This window comes from Vidua chalybeata, chromosome 4 (genome assembly GCF_026979565.1).
Source record: "Vidua chalybeata isolate OUT-0048 chromosome 4, bVidCha1 merged haplotype, whole genome shotgun sequence".
Lineage (NCBI taxonomy): Eukaryota > Metazoa > Chordata > Aves > Passeriformes > Viduidae > Vidua > Vidua chalybeata.
This window is the reverse complement of record NC_071533.1, coordinates 62278847-62304965: the sequence shown is the minus strand read 5'-3', so window position 1 is coordinate 62304965 and position 26119 is coordinate 62278847. Positions and strand designations below refer to the sequence as shown.

At 36.9% G+C, this 26119-nt stretch overlaps 1 protein-coding gene and 1 long non-coding RNA gene across 2 annotated transcripts in view; one reads left to right on the top strand and one right to left on the bottom strand.

Moving 5' to 3' along the window:
* The window catches only part of LOC128787189 (uncharacterized), a 47792-nt gene extending 28798 nt beyond the window's left edge, over window positions 1-18994 (top strand). The window contains exons 3-4 of the long non-coding RNA XR_008430601.1: window positions 1497-1610; window positions 18920-18994. This is a non-coding gene — a long non-coding RNA (uncharacterized LOC128787189). The remainder of the gene's footprint in view (window positions 1-1496; window positions 1611-18919) is intronic.
* On the bottom strand, window positions 977-24194 carry SH3TC1 (SH3 domain and tetratricopeptide repeats 1). The gene is made up of 17 exons (XM_053941175.1): window positions 23987-24194; window positions 21618-21692; window positions 19322-19449; window positions 16776-16881; window positions 16434-16577; window positions 15605-15779; window positions 15216-15289; window positions 14216-14411; window positions 12999-13126; window positions 10365-10406; window positions 7120-8805; window positions 6578-6758; window positions 4552-4702; window positions 3274-3396; window positions 2833-2983; window positions 1764-1960; window positions 977-1550 (listed from the first exon to the last, which is right to left on the bottom strand). Exons 1-17 carry the CDS (start codon window positions 24192-24194, stop codon window positions 1320-1322), a joined length of 3996 nt encoding a protein of 1331 aa, XP_053797150.1. The 3' UTR covers window positions 977-1319.
* Window positions 24195-26119: the final 1925 nt, after the last annotated feature.

The following is a 26119-nucleotide window of genomic DNA, read 5'->3' as shown; positions in this document are numbered from 1 at the left end:
ACGGAAAAAGATGCACTTCCCCTTTCCCTGAGACCATCTCAATTATATCTAGATCTATATATACAGACATAGATATGTAATATACATATTGTATATATAAAGGTCAAAAAGACAACAAAAATCAGATACCTGAATGTATATATAGAAAGAATTCAGAGCATGCTCTGAATGACAGATTTTAGGGAAAAAAAGATTCTTAGGCAAAAAACCAAGGCAATGAGATTACATAGCTATAGAGTTCTGAAAAAAAAAAAGTGTGTTTTTTACCTTTCCCCAGACATGACAATGGAAATAAATATAATATGTAGCCAACAGCCCCATCTGGTTTCTGAGACTGAATGTGCAACTTCCAAAAACATCCATACTTCCATTACTTGTAATATCCCTTAAATATAAAATAAATCAGCAGTTTCTGTAGAGAGTTCTTGAGAGAATGATAATCTTAAAATTAATCTGATCTAATATGTCATTTCTACTGTAGCTTCAGTACAAAAATGTTCTGAGACAAAAATTTAGAAGTATCAAAATTAACAATCTAGATTTTTTTTTGTAACCAAAGTGAAAGAATACATTTTTCTGAAATTATTTAGTTCTATTTAACACAGTAGGAAAAGCTGTAATAAGTCATTGCAGCCAATAGTGACAGTTCTGAAAATAGGGAAGGGGGGCCTTCACATGACCACTGAAATCCACAAAACTCACATTATGAGAGCCTTCAGATCTACAAACCAGTTAGCTCTTAGTAGAATATGTATGTAAGTTTTCTTGAATTAGAAGATAAAGCTAGTTCCCATAAGTACTGCAGTAGATTAATTTGACAGAAAATGAAGAGTGGTGTCTGGGGAACTGGGTGAAACTAATTCTCAAGCTCATCTAGCATGCTTGTGCAGATGCATTTACTTGATGTCAAAAAATGTAATAAAGCTAAGTCAGGCAAAGGAAGCCACAATTCATATTGAGTGTTTTTTCTGCTGTGACACTTTATTAAATATTTTTCATTGCATCTATGCATTAATCATTTTCCAATATCCATCAAGGCAGAAAGATACAGCAAAGAAAATTGCAGTTTAAAAAAAAGACACTGTTGAGTTTCTGTTTTAGTTCATAGACTGATCCTTAACAAGTACAAGACTGTATCTCAAAGACAATGAAATGTAATTCACTGTCATATAAACTGGTAATTTAGTCTGGGATGAGGAGCTCCACCTTACAGCACACAGATAATGAGTCATTGAATGCAGCCTGCATCCTCCTACAAAGCCAGTGCAGTATTTCCTTAGGTACTTCTGCAGTAGTTAGGCTGCATTTTCCAAAAATGCTTATGAACTCTTGTAATACCGATCAGGAGCTAGATTTATTCTCCTTACATTCAGCTCTGTTGCAAAGGTTCTTGCCTTTTGGTAGAAGAAGAGAGACATTTCCCGATCCACGAGGAAATTATGGTAGATCACAGCAAGTCTGGTGTAAATCTTCAGTTGAGCTTTTTTATTGCCCAGGTCCATGGCAGCAGCAAGCGCCAATTGGTAATAACCAGCTGCATCAAAGGGGTCCTGAAATAAGAGGCTCAAAGATAGTACAACCAGTGCAAGAGGACTGCAGAGCTCAGGTTTGTAAGTATCTAATAAAAATAATATAGATTCTGAGTTTTTGAGGTTTTCTCACTTTACACTCAAAACACACAAAACCAGAAAATGGCAAAATCTGATTCCATTAAATATTACTCAATATAAAAAGTTGCCACACAAGTTATTAAAATTTCTTACCTTAAGGTCATAGAATATAATATCTCCTAAGATTGAGTACACCTTGACATAATAGAGTGTTTCCTCCTCAAACTCCAGAGGAGAGGAGCAGAGGGACAAGGCCTTTAAATAGAAGTGTTCAGCTAGTTCACAGTGACCCAAATGGTGATGGATGGCTGCCAGGCGATGGTAAGCTATTCTTTCATTTAGCTGGTTTCCTAATGAGATAACGTAGGAGTCAGGAGAAAAACAAAGAGACAAAGTACTCAAATCAATGCTACTTTTTAAAAAAAATCTGTATTGAATTTGCTGAATTTTATTGAAAAAAACCCCTACATTTGCTTAAGAGATGCATGGTCAAAACTGCCATTCAAGAAAAATCCTACGGAAATTCTGAATTTCCTGCCATAGGATTTAGCAGTGCCTGGGACTTTAAGAAATAACTACATTCATCTCTCATGTATATATTATAATACACACACAGAGTGCATACCTACAAAGAATACAAATGGATTTTTATGAAAGAAAGAAAGTTAATGGGAATAAAGATTCCCTTGCCCATTCCAATATATATTTTACATGAAAATTTACAACAAAAATATTATTTTCAGACTGATCAAAATGACCTGTCTGTGCTTGTACAGAGGGTTAAGAAGGTTCTTAATCAGTTGAACAGCTACCAAACTTGAAGAATAGTCATTTTGAAACAAGACCTATCATTTTTGATTTTTCCATCTTATGTTGGTTCACAATCAGAGCTTTGGGCAAATCTGAAAGTACTCTCAAAAGCCTCTTAGGACTATTTTATTCATGAGTATTGTATCTTAGCTCTTAGAAGCACACTCAGTTTGGACATAAAATTCCAGGTTTGATTCTGTGCTCTACCACAGGTTTTCCATTTGATCCTAAGTTGAGGAGTAAGCAATAAATTGCTCATTCTTGAATTAGAAGCAAAAAATAGCAATTATAGTAGTGTTATGACATCCTGGCAAGAAATGATTGAACAAGGGAAGAATAAATTTAAATTTAGAGTTCTGTTGTATTTTTAGAGGTATCACTCATACTCAACTATAATGGAAATTGTTCTTACCTAATTTTACACTGAGGACGAGAGCTACTCTTGCATATTCCAGACTTTCCTCATAAGCCTTCAGATTCGTCAGCAATTCCACCAACTTATTGCATAATCTGAGTTCAGTGGTTTTGTTGCCAGTCTGAACAGCAAGCGGGAGAGCCCTGTCCTGAAACACACAACAGCAGCTTAGGTATGGCTGAACCCCTGTGCACTGACAGGCTCTCATTTATGTCAAATCAAGTAATTTCTGGTTTCATTTTGCTCTTTGTTTAAACAGTTCTTGCAGCCAGAAGTGGATTTGAAACAGGTGATATCTACTAACACCATGACAAGTACTCAGCTGCACTAGGTTATAAACAGTTTGCTGAGGGGTTCAGCTTTTGGTTCAGCATTTCCAGAATACCTGCTATGGTGGGAGGTACATAACTATCAATGCAGCAGAAAAACTGCACAAACCCTGTAGAAAGTCACTGCTTTCTCCTTTTCCCAAGTACCATTGAAAAATATGTCTCCAGCAGCTTCAAACAATTCCATTCCTAAATTTGGATCTCCTGTGCAAAGAGCAGCATCCTGAGCAACCTGAAAAGTAAAAAAGGAGTGGGGAAGGAAAGAAAGAAATTAAATGTTGTTTACTCAATGGTTAAAAAAATCATAATTATTAGCAATTTTAAAAAGATCTTTTTATTTTCTCTCTTATTATAATGATGAAAAAGGCTACATTTGATTTGAACATGCTCCTTTTTGGTACCCTGTCTTTGATCAAGCCAGTGGCAGATGCTGAAGAAGAAACAAAAACCTGGTTACCTTTTTCTGGTAGTAGTATCCTGCTATCTTTGTCAGCACATGACATTCTAAAAACAGTGTATATTATAGCTGCCAGATAGTAAATTTGAATTAGATCAAACATATAATAGAAATAAATTCAAATTGTAAGTTAGATATTGCTAACTGCAGATTTAAAGGCCTGTGAACTGATTTCTGTAAATAAATGCAGGTCCACTATTCTGTTCTCATGGATAAATACATGTCTTGTTAGCAAAAAGGATTTAATGACAGAGCATGCAAAGCAAGAATACCAGGATCCTCAGAGAAAATAGTAATGAAAAATGTGCCTTTTACATTAGGCAAGGTTAATAATCCTGCTCTGGCTTTGTCTTCTTTAGTTCTCAAATTGCATTCAGTTAATACAAGTCCTTCTTTCTAGCTGAGCACAGAGGTGTGCAAGACACATGCTTCTGCTCTCACACATGAAAACACAACAGCAGTTCCAGCTGGCTCCGTGTCATACTAGGCATGGCCACAGAAGGAAAAATTCAGATGCTGTGGAAATGCTTCCTAAAGAAGCTACTCTGTTTTCCTGGGAATCTGGCCCACAAGCCAGCGTGCTAAGGTGATTATTCTCTGTTACCCAGCAGAATGTAGCATGCCTGTGTCATATAGTTGCTGTGGTGCTGTAGAGCTGGTAAATGATGTTGAAGGAACGCAAGAATTAACAGCAACTAAGAAAGGTCACTGCCCAGAATCCTTCCAGAATCAAGAAAAAGATTAAAATGGATTAGCAGTGGAAAATGCGGAGACTTTCCCTTCACCTGCTGAGCATTACATGAATGTTGGCACTAAGTGATCAGAACATCAACTGGCAAAATGTATGGAATTTTTATATCTAATTACTCTTACCATGCCATCTGCACAACACTGATACCATGTGCATGCCTGTAAGTGTTGACAATGTACCTGAATATAAAGATCCACAAGCTCATTCTGCCTCAGAACATAATATATCTTTCCTGCCCGGAGCCAAGCATATGCCTCCTTCTCTTTTTTCTGGAGATCTATAAATATTCCAAGGCTTCTTTTGGTATATTCCAGAGCTGACCTGTAGGCCCTGAAACAGGGAAAAGCGCTAATCACAGAAGGGTTCTTCAGAATTGCAAATAGTTTTCTTCATAGCAAGAAATGTTGCTGTAAGACATTCTGTTTCCCCTATTTAGGGCACAATTATAATTTCTCATTATATTACCCTAGAAACTACAGAACTCTTTTTTTTTTAAACTCTTTTGTTCTATCCACATTTCCTGTTAGATTGTTACCCATTATATTTTATTATATAAATGTTTTATATATAATGATATATAAATTGTTATATTATGTTATGCATAAACTTTTTCCTGTTATATCTTATATTATTTCAAGATAGTTTATATGTGTCCTTGCTCTACCTCACACTTGTGAGAAGTAGAAAAGTCTTTCCTCATCTTTAACTCTTCTATAATTTATGGATTTTTCCTAAAAATGTCGAAGAAATCACATCTATTTTTTTAAATCATCTATACATCTGACTTAAGTGCAATTGAGACTAATCAGCAATTTTTGAAAAAAAGGGAGAAACTGGGAGGAGAGTGGTAGGGCAGAGGAGAATGGGACATCTCATGATCATTTCTAGAAGAACTTAAATTACCAGATTGATCTTGTGGTGCTTTATACCAGACATAGAAACCCTAGATGGCTTAAATCTTTCTCCATCTTGTGCTAGACTCCCATCACCTTGACCCAATGCATTTTCTTCTGAGCACAAGACACAAACATATTAAAATAGAACACGACCCACACAGTTGTGGTGTTGGAAGAGCTGAGTTTCCTTGTTACTCAGAACAGCTAACACAAAGAATACTGGATACTGTGGTCTAATACCACGTTGAGTTTATGCTATTATCTGGTGGCATGCTAAGGTTATACAGTCAACATCTGGGAGCCAGGCTGCTGGGATATACAGATTCCATCTACCACAAGCACAAAGCAGCAGCTTCTCCAGCTAGTAAAATCTTTCTGCAAATTCCAAGCAGCTTGAAATATTAACCAACTCCTTTGTCTTCAGTCTCTGCAAAGGATGGTCACCAACTATATCATGAAAAAGGCCTAACAAAGCAAAATAAATTGAGTGACCTACTAAGCATGTTAGATGCTCAGACTATAGGCACTTAAAGCTAAAATAGGCATCTGTTCTCTTTCCAGGACTGAGAACATTTTTTTCATCCTTAGTGAGGCAAGCTTGGAAATATCTGAATCTAAAGTAACACCTTGAAGTACAGCAAGAAAAAAAAAAAATCAGACAAAGCAGCCTTAAAAAACACTTTAATCATTCTTAGAGAAAACTAAGTTTCCTCAGTACTTGCCACTATAATTTAACTTGTGCAGTTTGTTATTTCAATAGATCAGTGTAAAAAATTGGTATTTGGAAAATAAGAGCAGTATAGAAATTGTAGAAGAGCAAAACTATGCAGGTTTCCACTTTGGCTTTGTACTTATGTAAGTTTAGAAAAAAGCCCTTCCTCGAAGAGGAACACTTACATAGAAGCAATTTAATGCCTGACCTATTTGGAATATGTCCTTTGGTGCCTGAAAAAAAGTCTTGCAAAAATCCTTGAAAACAAATCACCTGATATAGCAATCATCAAGAGCTGCATAATGTATAATAGGTTTTAAATGTATTTACATAGATTTTAAAAATAAATTGGTTTTTGAAGTAGTGCTAATCCCCGCAGAACATCTTGTCTCCCTTGAGAGATTACAGTTACTTAAAAAGAAACAAGAAAATTCTCCATTAGACTGGACTTTTCAATTCTGATAAAGTGTATTACTAAAGCAGAGTGGAAAAAAAAAGAAAATCAGTCATATTCAGTTTTTGTACAAAAATTGAGATCCTTTGCAGGATGGAAAAGTTAAAATCAGAATGAAAGAAAAGTCATTCAGCATGTCTTACCTTTCTGTTCCTAAAGACAAATACAGCTGACTAATGGTTTCCAAAATTTGTCCCTCCAGAACTTTGTTGGACATCTTTCTGGCTAAAGATAGTTGATATTCATTGTAGATGACACACTGAGTCTCATTGGGAGCAACTGTACTGTAGAACTGACACAACAGTTTAATTGCTTGTAGTTGACCTAGGAGAATAGATTGGAAATACAAACATGAATTGCTGTTTTAAAATGAAAGTTAATTAATTTAAAAATTATTCATTTTCACTGTTTCACAAATTACAGCACAGACGATGAAAAATATATAACAAGAATATCCCACTGCCACTTCATTCATTCCCAAAGTTAACAAAGGCTATGGGCTGCTTCATACTTAATTTCCAAAATAAAGCAGTAACTGAGTCACCTTACCTGCATTAGCTGCCTCAGTCATACTAAGAAGAATAACAAAGTAATACATGCATCTTCTAAGTACAGATGTAACATACGTGTATAACCAACATTCCCAAACAGGGTACATTTTGTGGCTTATAAAAGATATACTTACTCTCCAGATGACTTGTCTCCATTGCAACTAAAAAAGCCCATTCATAGTAAAACCTTCCTTTCTCCCTTTCAGTTCCACCAACATAATAACATCCCAGCTGAAGGAGGACTCGGATAAAATCTTGACCACAGTCCATAATTGGAAGCTTGGAGAATAGCTTGACTGCCCTGATAAAATAATGTTCTGCCAGCTTGCTGGCTGCTGCATGCAGGCAGAGTGCCCCAAAATTAGCTAGGGCTATGGCTTGGTTATGGGTCATCTTGGTCTCTTCTGAAAGACACAATGCTTTGTAGTAGCTCTCAGCAGCTTCTTTTGTGCTGTTTGTCCTTTTCAAAGCAATGGCAAGCATGTTATAAGCGATGCCAAGTTGCTGAGGACTGCTCCATGCAGAGCCTACAACAGCATTTAAAATGGCTAAAGCCACATCACATTGCTTGTAAAGAATGTATAGCCAAGCAAGTAAAACCAAAGAGTTGATAGTTTCCTCTGGCTTAGCAGAAGCAGAGTCCAGTGCTTTCATCATGTAAGCAATGGCTTTTCCATACTGTTTGTGGTGGCTGTACAGCTTTGCTAAGCTGAGATAGATAGTGCTGCACAGTCCTTCCTCCTCATTAGTAAAGTCAGAAGAAAGTGCCTGTATGAGATAAGGTGCAATTTGGGGTGGGAATATTTGTCTGAGTTTTCTCAGGCCATATAGTTTGGGAGCATTTTTGATGACTAAATCAATCCTTTTCAGGGAATCCATTAAGGTACTGGAGCTCTGGGGAGAGGTAACCTTTATGCAACTCAACACAATGTGTGGCAAACACTTTTCGTGGTAGGACTCTGCCAGTTTGAAGTAACAGTTGTTGGATAAATTGCTTTGTAAACCCAGGTCATTGAGCAACAGCTGAAACCTTTCCAAGAATGGCAGTGCCTCTTGGTGTTGTTTGTGTGCACTGTAATGTTTTGCCAGCAGAAAGCATGCCCTTGCCTCTGCATGTTTGTTCTGGCTCAAAATTGTCCTCTTCAGAGCATACTTCAGTATATCTGACTCCAGGTCAGCACTGCAAATGTAGTTGGGAATTCCCATGAGAAGAGATGCAGCCTTGTCAAAAATATGAATACACTTTTCTTTGTTTTTCTGGGTCAAGTAGATGACTGTTAGATTTGTGTAAAGAGCAATCACAAAGTACAAATCACTAAACCCTCCAGCTACTGCTCTCAATGCTTCCTCAAAATACACACGAGCTTGGGAAAACTTCAGCTTTTTGACACTGAGCCTGCCTAAGAGAAAACACAGCCTTGCTAGTGCCCAGGACAGATCTGCTTTCTTTGCTGCTTCCCTTGCTAATCTTAAAAAATTAACCAGTTCTTCTTCTTCTGAAAAGCCATAAAACATGCTATTTGTAAATGAATAAGAGAAATTATACAGGCTTTTGAAGCTGCTCTCATACTCTTTCCTATTTAAGAAGAGTAACAATGGCTCAAAGATGTCAGATACTTGAATATCTTCTTGACATATATGGAAACAAGGTCCTTCAGGTAGAGGAAATATTTCAGTCTTTGAAGAGACAGCAGATTCCTTCCCTTCAGCAGTTGGCTCTTCAGCTTGAGTGGCCTCCAAATTCTTGAAGTTCTTGAGCAGTTCTTCTATCTTGCCATTTTTGCTAATGGATACTGGGCTAGAAGGTGAGCATGCAATTTCTGAAATTTAAAAAAAAATTACAGATCACCACTCCCTGTATGCATGCACACAAAAGCCTTTGATAGACCAACTAAAACATTTGTCAATGAAGATGCTGTTAAGAAAACATTATATAAACATACCATGATTTCTTAACAGAATGTCTAGGAGACAAGCCAAAGGTGTAAAAAGATAGCAAGGAGGATGAAGAAGTGTGGGAGACTGGAGGAGTGGGAATAAACAGAACTTGCCACATGTAAGCAGGTTAGTGATCAGTACACTTGTCTAGCCAGGCCCTGGGCCTGATCCAACACTAATCCAACTGAAGTCCAGCATTAATTTAAACTGCCTTTGTCTGTGTATACTCAGGAAGTACAGTCAGTTATATTCTCTGCTCTCTCCATGTGTACATGAACGAGAGACCTGCCAAAGAAATACAATTCAGACTAGCTGGTAAGCAGAAGGGAATCTAGGAAGATCCAAGGTCTGAAGTGGATAAAGGGCCCAGGGTCAGGGCATAGTTGGACTTAAGGTGTGAGGGGAAATGGGAATTCAACTATTCAAGTAGAGTAAAGGTATGCCTATGTCCTGACAGCTTGCTCAGGCAGGTCAGCCAGGGTAGGGGTTAGGACTGTGCTCTTTGAGCTGGTTCAGTCTCACATGGGTGCTTGGGGTGCCTGCAAAGGTTCTGTTCTCCTGTCCTGGCCAGCCAGGCCTGTGTATTGTGTAATAGGATTTCTTCTATCAATCAATATCAGCCCCGATTCTCTGCTGGCACAGATTATCTTTCACAAAATTACCAATTTGTGGCAACTGATGTGGCCATTGATCTCCTAGCGACAACATTGTTGAATACCTTACAAATATAATAAAGGCAGATATGTCATCAATTCTTAATCCTCCCACTGTTTTCCAGCCCAGTTAATAGGGCAGGGATTTGGGATGGAGTATACAGTCATAGTCAGTCCTTGAGTTTACAGCTGCAGATCAACAGGAGCTTGTTGAAGTTACAGATTTAGAGCTCAATACCCTTAGACTCTCATTTCTGAAACTGCAGCAGAATCATAAATATAAAAATCATTGTTTAGGAAAATGTTGTACAATATGAGTAATGATAGTGACAGCTTAGCAACAAAATGCCAAAGGGAAATAATTCTGCATTCTCAACAAAATATCTCCTTTGGGAAATCTATTTCTGGGACAAAGCTTTCTAGTAGACAAAATCTGCTGGAATTCAAACTCAGCAGTTGCCAGGTGCCCCATAAGCAGTATTTTGCCTTGATAAACAATGTGGAGGGGCTGGGAGGTGGTGAATGTGTGTCACATCAGTGAAAGGGAAGTCATAGAATCTTCAGCTGGATAGAAAGTCCCAAGAAAGACACTTGATATCAGTGAAAACCCACAATGTCATACAGAAAACCTAATAAGAAGGGGTTAAAGCAAAATCTCAGAAAGAAAACAATGACCAAAGAAAATTAGCATGTGAAGAGACATAGAAGGAGAATAGCTGGCAAAGACACCAAAAATATCAGAAGTCTCATTAATTTTATGTAAAACCTGTATGTGTATGAAGTATTACCACATTCATGAGCTTTCTGAAATTCGGGTTCTTCTAATACATCTGTAAGAAAGAAAACAATCATATTAGCTATAGTATCTTGGTCATTTATTAGTTTCAAATCCCCTAAAATAAGGCTCTGTTTCTAATTCTTTAAGTCATAAGAATTTGATACATCCTGGAAATTTAGAAGAAAAGAAATATTCTGTCTGACCCAAAGCTAACAGGGACTTGCACTTCTGCTGACACGATTCACTGCTTCTGCATGGCTATCATCAAGTAGCTACCTCTGCTCAGTAAGGTGGGGAGCACATCACAGTCAGAATTAAAGCCACCCTGTCCTGCAGGAGGGAGCCATTTCTGCTGCATTAAAATACAAGTAGGCAGCAAAGATATGACCATTTTCCACAACCCACTCGTAAAATGAGGTAGCAAGGAGCCCTTCATATTTTTAGTGTCACTCCCAGGGTAGAGAAGTGGGAAGGGAAGTTATTTAGGGTTGTTTGTGTAGATAAATGTCAGACTTTTGTAGCCATTCCAATAGCAGGTGGGTGAAAAAAATACCTCTTATTTAAAAAATAATGAGCTTAATTCTGTAGACATTATAGCTATAGATCTAGCTTTACATTTAAACATAGCACATCTGGAGAGCATTTAAGAATTACTATTTTGTGTAGCAGATATTTCTCAAGGCATTTCAGTTGTCATGCTGCATTTCAGGAATATTTTCACTATCTTTCATACATTTGATGCAATAGGGTACAGAGGGTATGAAGGATATATATACACAAAAGCAGAGGCTCACAGACCTATTTAAGTTCTATTTAAGCTGGTGGAAATCTACTTTACTAGTCTTTGAGAATGACCTCTCACTGACTGTTTACTTCTGGAAGTCCTTTTTATAAATGCTTTTCTGACTTTGGTGGATGAAAGCCACAGATGTTTACAGTAGTTGTAACTTAATACTCTAAATATTTAATCAGGGAAGTGCTCATAAGTAAATACTTCTCAGTAGATTGATGTAGATGGGAGAATTGAAAATCCATTTAGTCAGATCGCACAACAAAATATCAAGTGAATATTGAAAGTGCTTGCTCTGGATAAGTTGAGTGATGAGAATCAATTGAGCTGTTTAAGGGAAAAGTGGTGAAGATGGTACTATGAGCTTGGGAAAATGCAAAAGAAGGTGGTACTTAAAAAGATCAGGGAGGAGATACAGTGAAAAATGTGCAACAGCAAAAATAGCAGTATGTCCATTAAACCCATGACATGGTTTAGAGATTTGAGCTTTTGTTCCCAGGGTTTTCATTAGAGCACAGGAGGTGAGGTGTGGAGGCATTTTGCACATTGCCAGGGCAGGTCTGACACGCCCTAGTTATTGTTTACACTCACAGTCTGATTTGCAGAATTAAACCAACATGCCTGACTCCAGCCTATACAGTGGCTCCTTTCAACCTGAAGACTCTCAGGATGGCACTAATGGAGATAAAACTTCCTTAGATATTGGACAAGCATATGCATCACCAACAGCCTGTGGTGGAATAAGAAACCACTGCCTCTCCTCAGTTCAGCAAGACTATTACTGATGCCTCAGGCTTTTATATTTTTCAGATTCTGTACTGCCTTGTACTGTAGTGTGTGGGTCTGGGCTTCATGTGGAGGATAGGAAGCTCTCTTCACAGAGCAGGGATACAAATTCCTTCTCTAGCTGGAGACCAAGGATAACTGATCCAGATCTCAGGCCCAAGAGCATAAACAACATGGACTGAAGAGGGGAAAACAAGAAGGATGGGACTTCATGGGCTGGAGCTGTAATTGGGCAATTAGCTCCAATATGCTAATGGACCAAAACTTATAAAAGTGTGAGACCCCGTGACCAGTTGTCCATTTTGTGACCATTTTGGGCCATTTGACCATGGGTGTAGGCCTGGCTGGACTCTTGTGCTGCCCAAGGTAGATCTGTGAGATCTCCTAATAAATACCTACTTTATTCTTTAACTCTGTCTAGTCGCTGTTCCAGGTTGGCCTTCACAAGGCATCATTGCATCACCCTGCCTGACAGTAAGTCTATAAATGTGAAACCCCAGTTATCCCAATTGCATATGCACAGCACAGAGAAATTAGAGGTGTATCAGAGATTATGTTACTATGACTAGATTTTGCTATTTTTCTATACCTATGAAAATTAAATCAAGCATGAAGTGGTGTGTGTTTGCATTAGCTGTCAATAATTATTATGCTGCGCTATCTTTCCCAGGACAAAAAGCCAGCAGTGTTTGGGTGTACATACTGCTTTTTACAATGCAGCCATGTGAAATTATAATTTATAATTCAGTCATGTAAAAGCTTGGAGATCTGTGCAGCACAATAAGAGAGTTTTTAAAAGCCTGTTGTTTAAATTCACTCAGAAAAAAAAAAAAAAAAAAAAAGACAAAAGATTTACAAATCCTCTGCTGGAAAAACCCTTGAAACAGCAAAAAAATAGCAAAGATAATATAAAGGATTTTGCATGCCATATCAAAGATCCAATTGATTACTAAGATATTTCAAAATAGGTGTAAATGCTGGGGTATCATTGAAAAATTAATTTTATAACAGGGGTATAGGAACTACACATGTATCTTGTGCAATAAAAGGAGTAAAACTTATACTTACCTATTCTGTACACAGAGCAAACATCTGTGATGGAGGTTTGTTTCAACAAATGTACTACTTCTTCCAAATTCTTTTCTTTTGAAAAAAAAGACAGCTCTTCTGCTTCAAGAAAATCCAGATCTTGTGGTCTAGCAAGGAAAGGAGTAACTTTGAAGGTGCCTGAAAGCAGATTTGGCTTAAGGAGCTCACTGCATCAGTCACATATGAACTTGTTAGAGAAACCAGTGCAATCTTTACATTACAGGTTGTGCTGTGTTCAAAATTAGTTTCAGTCAATTTATAAAATATGCATATGAACTGATAGTAACTATGCTTACAACTAACAGTTTCTGCCATATCAGAGTAAGCTTTATGTCAGTGTCATTGGATAGCATTTTATGAGAGTATTTATTAGAAGCATGAGTCTTGGAGGACTTTATGGTACTGATTTTCAAATATAAGCTTTAAGTTACATATGAAATGGACCTGCAAGCAGCATTTAAGAACTCCTTGTTTCAGCACGCAAACAGTTCAGGTATATTAATAAGAGCAGCCTATTTACATGGTGCCAATGCATGATGAAATATACCCTTTTTTAGACACCAGTCTGCATTATTAGCAACTGTTTGCAAAGGTCCCATTAGAAGCAAGTTAAGGCATATAACTGAGGGTACTAGAAAAAAAAAACAGAACTTGGATACTTTAACATAGATCTTGAGAGACCAGCAAGAGAACCTTCTGCAAGGGCAAAGCTGCTTGGATCGTGTGAGCCAAAGAATAGAAACTGAACCAATGCAGTAAGTCCAGCAACCTCTTTTCCCAGGAAGAAACTCAGCTACAGAATAATAATATTTTGCAATATTTAGGCAGACTTCATATTCCAATTCCTTTGTAGTTTTGACTGATATGACAACTCACATTAAAACAACAGCAACAAAAAACCCCAAAACCCAAAAAGCCAAAACAACAAAAAAATACACCAAAAACCAAAAATAAAATCCCAAAAAACTAAAAAACACCCCATCCTCCCCAAAAAACAACCCCCAAAACAGCCAAAAAACAACAAAAAGCCCAAAACACAAAAAAAAGAAAACTAAACACAAACCAAAACAAAAAAAAAGCCCCAAAACCAAAATAAAAACAGGAAAAAAAAAACCCACCCTGAATTTAATGTTCAGCATTTCAAAGCTGAGACTAGGAGACTAGATTCTTTTTGTTTATGAAATATAAATACTCACTTATTTCTAGATAAGTCCAGTTTAACATGACCTGTCTTTACAAAACCTATTTGGCCAGTAAACACATGTCTTCCAAGAAACCATTCCATGCATTCAATGAAGTAGCCAAGGATCTCTATTTTGTCCCCTTCCTGGAAACTCAGCTCTTCTGACACAATACTCTCATAATTCATCACAGCTAGACAGGATCCCATTGCTGTGTAATAAGGAGATAAATAATATTTGCAGATAAAGTAATTTAACAATAGAAATACACTTAATAGAACAGCAAGTCAGCAGAATATCTATATTTAACAAAAGACATTCCTGGAACCTGTGAGTTGAGTATCTGCCGTGACAAGATTTAAAGCATCCCAACCTCATTGGTTTGGCTTGATGATTAGATCTGTAAATAGCATAAAAATCTTCATTTCTCAACCATTAGAAAGCAAAGCCTAAAATATTCTCACAATTCTATCAGATTTCATAATGGAGCAGCAAAAATCTATGTTTTAAGTCCTTAGTTTCCCTCTTACAAAAGGCTCTGAACTTGGGCCGGAGCAAAGCACTTGAGGCAATTTAAACAATCACTATGGGATAGATATGGGTATATACCAGTCAGTACAGTATTAAAACTGAAATCATGGAAGAAAATAAGCCATATTTGCTCTCTAACCTCAAACCATCTGTATAAGTTTAATTTCTCTGTCAGTATGAGAAAAAGCAGCACACATATCAAAGATCCACAAATACATTGGTGCATTTTCTGAGGCATCCTCAACTCAGTCACTCTCTACTACCTTCTGTACTATGTAGGAGGAAAAAGAGGAAAGACAAGACTTTAGAGTTTAATCTTAGACCAATTTATAGTCTCACTAATTTTACTGCAAACTAATTTTGAAAGCTGTTTCACCACTCTAATACAATGGACAAAAAGTTATTGAACTTTTTAGAGACTGTTCTAGCAAAAGCATGAAGTTTGGGGTTATTCTAATGTTGATGTTTGAATGAAGTTTCTTACCAACTTTTCTGATCGATTTAGATTCATTTTTATATGAAAAATCAATGGGATTAGAATATCCTTTAAGAAACCACCTGAAAGCAGAAAAAGAAATTGAAGTTAGTGTATTCTTCACTAAATATCGTGACAGTAACAGTCATATTTAAAATACATATCAAAACTGATGTGTCCCTCCCACAATTAGCTTTCAGTTTCAGCACTGCCCATACACTTCAGACACATTTATGGTTTCTTTAATATTAGTAGTAAAAGTACTGCTACTTCAGGAAAACAAACCAAACTGAGAAAGTCATACTATTATTCCCTGCCCCAGGTAGAGGCATCTCTAAGCAGATGTCTGTATATGAATCAGATGTAGATGGAATAGATAGGTAGAGTCAGGTACCTACTGATGGAAAGGCTCCAATGGCTCCAGGGAAGCATTAGACCACATGGGCATGTCACTATCCCCAGATCCACCTGTTGCACCTTCAGTAAAAGCCCCAGTCTCAAAATAAGTTTTTTCATTGTCTGTAACCATCATCTTTTGTATTGTATTATCAGGATATAAAACAAAAAAAGATCCTAAAACAAAAGCAGTTGAGCAGATGTCATTTTATGTAACATTTTAGTGTCATATAAGCCCTAAAACTGTCTTCAAGAGCATCAGAATATTAATTTAGAAATTGAAGATCTGATCTTTGTCGAGAATTTTCTTGCTGATTGTCAGATATTCATCCATTTCTGTCTAGTGTCTTTCAGTAGGGAAAAAAAAAAAGCAGAGATGATGTCTTAATGAAGCACAGAGCCCTCTGCTGCAATTCTGCATATTCCTATTGCAGAAACAAATCATCCACCTATGACGTCCTGTCTCTGGCAGTACCAGCAGGTGATGCTGTTTAGGAGAAGCATATGAGCCTGGTAACTGTTTATAAACCACATCCTGCACATCTCCAGAAGCTGCAATAATATTAAGCAAGTTGGAATGTACATCACTCCCTAATCCTTTTGGTATCCATTTATCCACCAGCTGCACATGAATTTCTTCAATCCCTTCATGATCTCACTGAACCTAATCTCTGTTTGTTCCTTTCTTTTCTCTTTACAATGTGCATTTGGAGTGAGTAAATTTAAACTTCAACTGCATTAAGTATTTCAATAGGTCTTAATGTCTGATTTGTGGATTTTAAATAAAGATTCTTCCCTGAACCTAGCCTTAGCATGTACAGTCTTTCTTACCTTCCTGTACTAGCAGACTTCTGTACATCAAATTTAATGATTTTTCATTTATACAGACTTCAATGCCTGTATCTTCCTCCTCTTGGGAGTATAGCCAGAAAGACTGGTCTAGGAATAAATTCTCCATGCAATGATTTATAAAACCTAGGAAAAGAAAATCCAATTTGTTTTCTTTGCCATTTTACAGTATTATACAAAAATACAAACTTTCATAGAGTTAGAGACTACTCCATTATTACTTAATGCACAGTGTACAAATCACAAAATTCAACAAGTTCCCAGAAATTGTGTGCAATTGAATACAAATTAACACTGAACTATTGTATGGTGAAACAACTTTACCCAATGAGTGGTAGGTTAGAAACTTCCATATTTCTTCAAAAGTTTTAAATGTCACTACTATTAAATCTTGATCACTGTGAATAGACAGGAGTCTGGCAGAAAGCTCCTAAAAATCAAAACAAATACTTTAATTACAATTACACCAGATTTAAGCATGATTTCTCACTAGGTAATACTTAGGCTAAAATACTATTCATTAAGAAGGATTTAAAAAAAATTAGAATCCAGAATTTTATCTGTATGAGATATCTGTTCTTTAACATACAGGGAGCCAAATTTTAATCTGACTCTTGCTTAGCAGTTGTACTGACCGTTTCAGTGAGCTTAATTTACAGAGGAAATAAAGACCACACTGAGTGAGACTGAAGGTTTGTGTAGTTCAGAAATGTCTATGTATAGTCATAAGCATAACCATATAGTCAAATGTATATCTATAGGCAAGTATATAGTAGTTCTTTCCAAGAATATCCTCTGCACAGAGTGGTTTACAGCTTGGGAACTGCCTTTGCCAGATGTGTGGGCATTAATATTAAATAGTGGAAAGAAGCTAGTTTGGGGGTTTTTATAACTTGAAATTTCTCACTTGATTGGTGTAAATGTTTCGGTTCTAAAACTTCCTGATGTAGATTACCGTCAGAGCTCTGTACACACACAAAAATGCAGCTCCTTTGATGCAACTTTGAACCTGCTTCCTGGTATAGTCTTTATCCAGAAGAGATATTGACAAATTCACTCCTTTTTGGTTAAAACAAATATACTGAAGTGTTATTTTTCTTTTTTAAAAAATGCAGTAAGATTTCTTAATCCTCATTTGTACTGGTTTACATTGCTAGAATAGCATTAAATTACACTTTTAACAAAGATAAGCAATGACCATTGTAAGTGGTAATGATGGATTTTAAGTTATTCCAGAAATGTTAAAAGGAACAACTACATAAACTTTCAAGTAAGTGAAAGGAAAACACTTTTTGATGGATTCTAGACAGAGAGGAGTAATATAGAGTCTGGTTGCACTCCAGTTTGTAGCTTAGAAACAGGGCACCCCAGTGATGCTGCCTTTCAGAGAAATACAAAGAACTGTGTAATTTATGAGACAAGTATCTGAATCACTATCTCAGAGAATAAATCAAACTTAAAGCTAACAGGTGTGATGCTACTGTACCCTTACTCCCATCACATTAAAATGGAAATGGAGCTCGAAAAAAATTGAAGGACTGATCAAGAAATTGATTCTAACTCAAGGCAGCAGGGAGGAAATTTTCTCTCAAACCTTTTCTATAATATGAGTAAGATGGAGCTGATTCACTGATTTTATGACTGCTACAGCACAATTTAAAAAAAAAAATCACCAAATTAATTCTAACATCCATATTTTAAATTCACACAATCTGAACACATTAAAATATAAAAGTCCAACCTAGACTTCTTCAGCAGGCATGTCTCATCACTGCTTTGATCTTCTGCATGCACCTTTCTACACCAGATTACATATTAATGAGAACCTGAAATCTATTAATAAATTGCCAACACATGCTGAAGTATGTCAGCCTCAGGGGCTTCATGCACTGCTGAATATCAAAACATTCTAACGAAACTTAACATTATCTATCTTGTTTCCTTCAATGCCTTTTCCAGTCTGTTTCCAATAAGGCCACAAATCTAGTCCATTTGTTTGCTCTTTGCCTCCCAATCCCATTTTCCTTCCTCCCTCTCCCTCTAAACACAATCCAGAGCAGAGAAGCAGAAGTACAGACTTTGCAGAGCCACAAAGTCAGCAGCCTGGTGGTGAGGTGGTCACAAAACATGAAAGGAAAATGGTGTAGCAACATGTGTCTGTATTAGCCAAAACCATAACTAAAATTTCAGTCATTTGGCCTGCTAGTGAAGGAGGCTGGAACCCATGGTACAGACAAAAAAAAAAAAAATAGACACACCAGAGGTTAGATGGTATTTTTTTTTTTTCAAGATGAAGGAGGAGACTAACCTTTTTTTCAAAGTAAACATCACTGGTTGTAGAGGACAGGTTTCTCATATACAAAAAAATTTGAGTAATAAAATTTGGCCAACAATTGTATGCTATTTAAAGTTATGGCCATTTAGCCCTAGGAAGTCCTAGGGCTAATGCTTAGGCTATTCTCTTCCAGACTTCCTCTTTGGCTTAGCAGTGAGCTTCCCAGGAAATGAGCATGCAAAATAACTCCAGGTGTCTAGAAGCTGAAGTGATGGGTCAATACAAGGACAAATTAAAATAAATCAAAGCCCCATTATTTTCCTTGATGTAAATGAATGCAGAAAATTTTTAAAATAAACACATTCAATTACTTATTAAGGTGGGTTTATTTATTTTATATCAATTTGATGTTCCAGTCTTTTTCAATAATTATTTCTAAAGTTTCTAACTTGTTTTGGGCCACAGGAAACTGGTTACTCAAATTCAAGCACCCAGCATGTAGATGGAAATAGGACCCAAATACCTTGCAGACTATTTCAGTAGCACAGGAGGTATTATCTGAATAAATAAAACAATTTCCAAGCAATTGACTTACACTGAAGACAGTCATCACCTCCTTGCTGTCATTTTCCAGAAGACGGAGCTGCCCTCTGAGCTGTCTTTGGAGCCTGGGATCAGGACATCCACTCTTTCTTTTTACCATTGTTAACTTCAAGGAGATATCTGGAGGAGGAGATCCATTTTCAGTACTACAGGGTTTGTGCTTTGGATAACCAGAAAATGCCGCAAAATCATAGAATACATTAAGATAGATTTTTTCAGCTTCAGAGACAGGCACACAGAACACTGATCTACTGCATGTTTCTTTTACATTTTTGTTATCTTGTAGACATAGAAGCCTAGCATGAAACAATTTTGAGAGACAACTGATACTTATGGATGGCGAAGGGAAAAAAAAGAAGAGAAAAGCAAGTAGATTGGTAATTTGTCAATTTAGACATTTCTGGGCATTGCAAACATGCCCAGATTTCCAAATATTCCATGCATACCAAAAATCAAAGCAAACAGATACTGGCATCACCAAAAAAAAAACCAAAAGAAACCCTAAACAACAAGAGTTCAGCATGTTACAACCCTTCATACTAATCTTAAATTCATAGCTATCTGACATGTCACCCCACTGCTTCAGAAGGCTTTTATAAATCAAATGTTGTAAAAGCTGATTCTCAACTAAGCTGGTTGAACAGTACTAACCAACTTAAATGGTCCAACTACAAGCTCACTTAGATGATTTTCCCAGCACATCTGAAAGCAGCTAGATACATATTCCCAAGCTCTTGGCATCTGATTATGAGAAGCTTTTGCTACAGCTAAGGATACAGTTCCAGCCAGCTTCTCTCACATAAAGAAGACCTTTGATAAAGCTGCTTTTATTCCATATTAATTTGGTAGTTTAGCTCAATAACAGTAAATAATACATTTTCAGACACCCAGATGGTCACATATAAGCCAATAATACCCAGTCAGGAGGAATTCCAATTGCAAAGTATGTAAATAGGTCACACTTCCAGCAATATGGTACTGTTGTGCATACTAAAATATTCCACCTCCGCTGAGTTTCACATTTTAATCTGATAAAATAAATGGTTTTCACGTTCTAGTCTAATATGCTGTATCTTGATCTGTTTTCAGAGGGCTTCCTATGCATGTCTTCAGGAGTTTTACCACAACTTGCATAAATTACTCATTACTTTAAGGTCAAGAAGGGTGGCTCAGAAATATAAACCTGTGTTACTGAATTACAAGGCCTCTCCCTTTAAGCTGTGGTCATATAGTCAGTCATTAGTAGGAAGAACACAAAATAGAGTCTCTGAATGTTGTTCAGATCACTGCTAGAGTAGAATTACTGACCTTTTCATTTTACCTGAAAACATAAAACATACTGGCACGAGAGAAGACTGACTTAAAAATGTATAAGTACAATGTATAAGTACATTTTACTCAAACTGGTTCTGAGGTAAATATATAATGGTAGGCACACAATCTAAATTTTATAAAAAGTTAATGTTAATGAAATAATTATTACATCAACTTAAAATAACAAAAATTCAGCTACTTCTGTAAAAAAAAAAAAAAAAACCTATAATAATGCCTTATAGAGATGAAATAAGGTGCAAAATCCCATTATAATCTCCTGTCTACTTCTGTGAGCCCTGACCCATACCTCCAGTTACAAAGAACCTAAATTCTGTCCCTGCAAGACAAGCAGGTACATAAAGCACAAATAATTTGACTAGAAATAACCATATGCCTGGGGAAGACTGCCTGCCACTGATGTGATTTGTCAGGTCAAGCCAGAGAGCAGAGAACAGCTCAGTGTTGCTTTTGATGGCACAAGAAGGGAAATATGCCAAGACCCTCAATTCACAGTGCCTGCCATGAGCCCTCCAGAGGTGAAGCCTGCTGAACCCACTTACTGAAGAACTGCACTCAATTGACAATTTACTGAAAATACAGCATTAAAACAATAAAAAATAGATACTTGGAAAGGCCACAAACTTTAAAAGATAAGAAATTTGAAGGATTGAAAGGCATATGTAAAATAAGCTATGAACTTTTTATTTGCTCCTCTTTTTTTTTTTTGTAACCAGTATATTGCAGTACATAAATTATGTCTGGTTTTTATAGCAGTTGCTCCCTCTTTTTGCAAGAAATTTTAAACAAATCTTATGTATAAGTTGGTCACTTCACAGCTGCCATGAAATACATTATAAAACTTACAGGAGTGGTGACTGCAAATGTTGACATAGTTGAGTTGTCTCAAAAATAAAAAGTAAACTATGAGAAAATCATTATAATATTAAGATAGGATGGGAGAAAAAATGCCTTACCAGTTGGAAAATTCTCTGCCTGACTGGGAAGGGTCCTTGAACTGACATTCATGCATTTTTCACTTGGAGAACACTCTATTATGATAAATGAAAGGAATGGTTATGTGCATTTTCTAAGTCATATAAATCACATTGAAAAAACCCAACAAAATACCCCATGCTTTCAAAGCATTTGATGCATCAGATAATTTCTAAGACAGAATAACTATCTTCTCCCCTTCCTGCTATATAATTCCCAAACGCCACAAAAAGTATTTGCAGAATATGTCTTTCCTCCTGGACTGGAGGGATCATTGCATCATTTTGATGTGAAATTTCAAAATGGGGAATTGGTGGAAAGAAAGGTTCTCAGGAAACAGAATTCTCATTGGGGAGAGAGCAAGGGTCAGACCTAATTTTCTCTGCCCTTGCACCTATATTAAAAATGGCTCCCACTGATGCTTCAGTAGTATAAATTGCTGTGCCTTGTACCAATTAATACATGGAGAAAAATAACTCTTTTCTTCATCTGTTGTATATGTAATACATGCAAGGGGGTACTGTAAAATCAAGTGATCTGATGTTTCAGGAAAATACCACAAATAGGATATGTTTTGTATTAATACTAATCTGCTTTTTTCATTTAGCCCATATTTCTTCCTGTCCTTTGGGGAAGGATATATTTTTGTGCTGATAAGACAACCACTTCCATTTTCTCAAGGCTCCCTGGGCAAGTATCAGTGAAGACAAGGCTTCATATTTCTAAGAATAAAAGAGAAATAGATCTTTCATTTTTACTAGAAAATTTCTGAGGCAATTTTCATGTATCCCAAGACATTATCCTATGAAGCTCTGCTTTTAGAATAAACCCTGTAATATAGCAGGGCATGGTAATTTCCAAGTCTTTTGCATCTTCCCTCAAGTGCATCTATGAATGTTACATGAATAAAGTCATGCAAATAAATAAGGATACATAAAACAGAGTTTTCCCACTTCACAGAGAAAGGAAGTAAGCACAAAAAACTTGTCTTTAATGCCTGTTACTAGCACATACTCAAACTAGAAATTGAAATCCCCAAACACCTTAGTTTTGTTGGGTCTTTGACAGAAACATTGAGGTTGGGATTTTATTTATTTTCTTAATATGGACTACATGATGTTTGGTTTAAAATAGAAATTTGATAGTAAGCTCACCACAGTGCAGGCTGACTGTGTTTAGGAAACATTCTAAATTCAAGTCCCCTATAGCTTCTGGGACCAGACTTACCTGTAGTTCTGCTTTTTCTGGTTTTACTCACAATTACAAACAGAAATTGTCAAAACTTGACATGTTATCATTTTGATAATCATTTAATTGTTAACAAGAACAATAAATTAGCATTGGTTTTTGATATGTGAACTATTATCACTATTATTTTGATATTAAAAACTATAAATTTCATTGAAAGGTTGTTATCAAGACATTAACATCCATTTCTGTGACTTTTAGGAAAAGGCAAAGCCTATCAGCAAGTATTTGAATTACCCATCAGTTTAATTTAGAATAGTAGTTTGCTGTTAAATTTTAGTGAAAGGCTAAGAGTTACTATAAATACAGTTTGAATATGTTTAAACTTCTTAAAGTATTAGAATTAGGTTCAAAAACTTAATATTAACTCCTACTTGGTGGAATGTCTTGCATACTTCTTGGAAAGCTAAAGAGCAACTTTATACTGCCCTGGGATGCTTGCACCTGGTCTTTGATGTCAGAAGTGTTGCAGTTGTGAACAGAAAGATACTGTGCAAGTCACAGAACATATACTTTTAAATGAAATAGGGTTTTTTCCCATGATTTTTGGAAGTGTTTTCACATTAAGAACACTCTTGAGCCTACTGTAAACTAAGAGCCTGGCCATTGCCACCTACCTATGTTCCTCTACTCCTCTACCCAAAAGATCCTTCTGACTTGCAAGATTTTACTCCACAAAGTAGATTTTTTTTTTATACAAAGGCAGTGCTACACCTCTGATGAAAAAGGAACTTAAAAAATTATTAAAATTGAAACTTGGCTTCTGAATCTTACAGATATAGCCAAAAGTGCTAGAAAAAGAACTTATATTTCAGCACCCTAACTCTTGGGTTCTGATAATTTTCATCTCCTCTTATCTTACTAAAAGATAATCCCTTTGCCTGCCCCAAGTGAATTTCAGTGCAGATCGTTCATTAGTCCAATCTAAGCAGCATTTCTATGGAGGAAACATAGCTGCTTTTTGTATTTCAAAAGAAGCCCATCTGGGTTCTGTGATTCTGTGTAAAACACATGAGAATTCTCAGTTTGTGCACCATTTAAAAAACACAGTAATTCAAGCACAAGGAGGAGTCAGGAGTAGAGGCACCACTTGAGGTCTTACCTGTTTGTTCTTGCAACGTGTCCATCCCAACTCCATCCCTGAGGGTGCTGATGGCAGCATTGGTCTTCACATGTTTGCAGTCACACCTGCACATTTGCTGCTCTGTTTCTTCCCTCTCCAAGTTCCTGTCTTGCTCTCCCTCCAGAGCAGGGACAATGGTGTTCGTGCTGAGCATAGAAGTGCCACCTGCCACTGCCAAACTCTCCATAATTTGAAGTTCCTCACAGTAACACAATTTACATTATCAACAACCTGAAAGGGAAAAAATATCAATAATATTTTGTTTTAAAGCATGAGAAAAAATGAACATATTCAAGAGCTGTCCCTCTCCTGCAGAGTTTATTTTAATTGTAATATGGATTAAAGAATTTTGCTATAGGCTTTTTTTCAGAGGAACTGTTGTGTAACAACCAAATTTATCCCAGAAAAAGCTCCTGAAATGAGGTGGCATCACTGCTTTAGGAACAAAGCAACAGACTTGGCTAACAGCAACAATCAAAGGCCTGAAGTGAAATGTACTTGTGCCCACTGCTAATTATTCATTCTTGGCCAGCTATAAAGCAGAGTCTCCCAGGGATAACATCATTCACATCAACAGAGGAATTGCAGGGGAAAAACATCATTTTCTAAAGGTGACAAGAATGGAACAAGTACTGCATGCTGAATTCAAACAACAAAGAAGGTTTATATAAATTCAGCTGAAGAATGAATCCTCCACAGGAACCCACTGTGCAGGAAGATGGACATCCAAAGAGCCAAGTATTACTTTGCAGCAAAGCAGAAAAATGAAGCCCTACTGAAGCTAGAGGCTGAGTCTGGCAGCAAGACTCCATTTGGCATGATCAGGAAGAAGGAATAGAAATGGAAGTAGAGCACAAGCTTCACTGCTGCCTGCAGTCACTGAGGTGAGGCATCCTGCAATCCCATTTCTTGGGCACAAGCTACTTCAGGGTCAGGAAGATACAGCCAGACCACCAGTCAAAGCATCTGAAAAGGATGTGACTCATGTAGCCAGAACATGCCCACTGATGCCCCTTTTCCTCAGTGGATTTTCACATGTGTCTAAATGATTTCATAAAGCCACAGGATAGATTTTGTTTTAGTCCTGTCATTTGGATTAAATCTGAATTCCTTCGTGTTTACTCCAGCCATACTCACTAACGAGCTACATTCATAATGAGTGTCCAAGGTTGTAATCTTCAGGAAATTTCATCTCATTTGTTTTCCAGCAGAAATTGATTAACTCTGAAGCTGTAGATGAAAGATGCACTTCACTTCTGCTCTGCTAAAGCCTCAGACTAGTGCCTGGTCACCTAGTGCCCACTCATGATCTGCCTTCAGTCTGGTCAAGAAATGTCTCACTTCTGTATGAAGTGTTCCAAAGCACATTGATTCTGGCCTTTTTCTCCACAACCCTGCCTCTTCCAACACTTCTTGTCCTCCAAGCTTCACATCATAGATACCTAACCCTGAGCAAACCAAGTACCAACATGAACAGCACAACAGCTGCCAGCAGCCTGCCAGGGTAAGCAGGTACACAGGACAAGGCAGGATCTGTCTGCACAACTTTCCTACTCTTTTACAGTCATTGAAACCTTTGCCCCAAATGAGCACTTCTTGAAAAAACAGTGAACTATAGATAGACTGAGGCAAGTTATGCAATTATAGAAAATTAATGAGGTATAGTTACAGGTTGTATGACCAGCTCAGAGAATTAAACCATAACCAGATCTACCACAAGTTAATGAAGTATGAAGAAATCTAGGCTGGATTTTGCTTTAATGTTTTCATTGCCCCATTTTGCCATTTATTCAAAAGTGTCTATCTGAGTGCTGAGGCTGACTTTCAAAAGATGCTTTTGGTGCTGCAACACAGTTCTCTATATAAATCTATGTGTAAAAATTCGTATATGCACCTACGAAACACAGGTGGTAACTCAAACACAAGTAATTTTTATCCCTTCTTTCACAAAAGAACATTTTAATTAACATATTTGGTTGACACTAAAAAACTGCCTATCAGACTTGATGACCTAGTTATAAATGATTAAAAATACAGACTAAACTCACTGTGCCAGGGATCTGTTTTTCCATTTATATAGCTGATCCTTTCCTTGAAGTAATGACAGTAGCT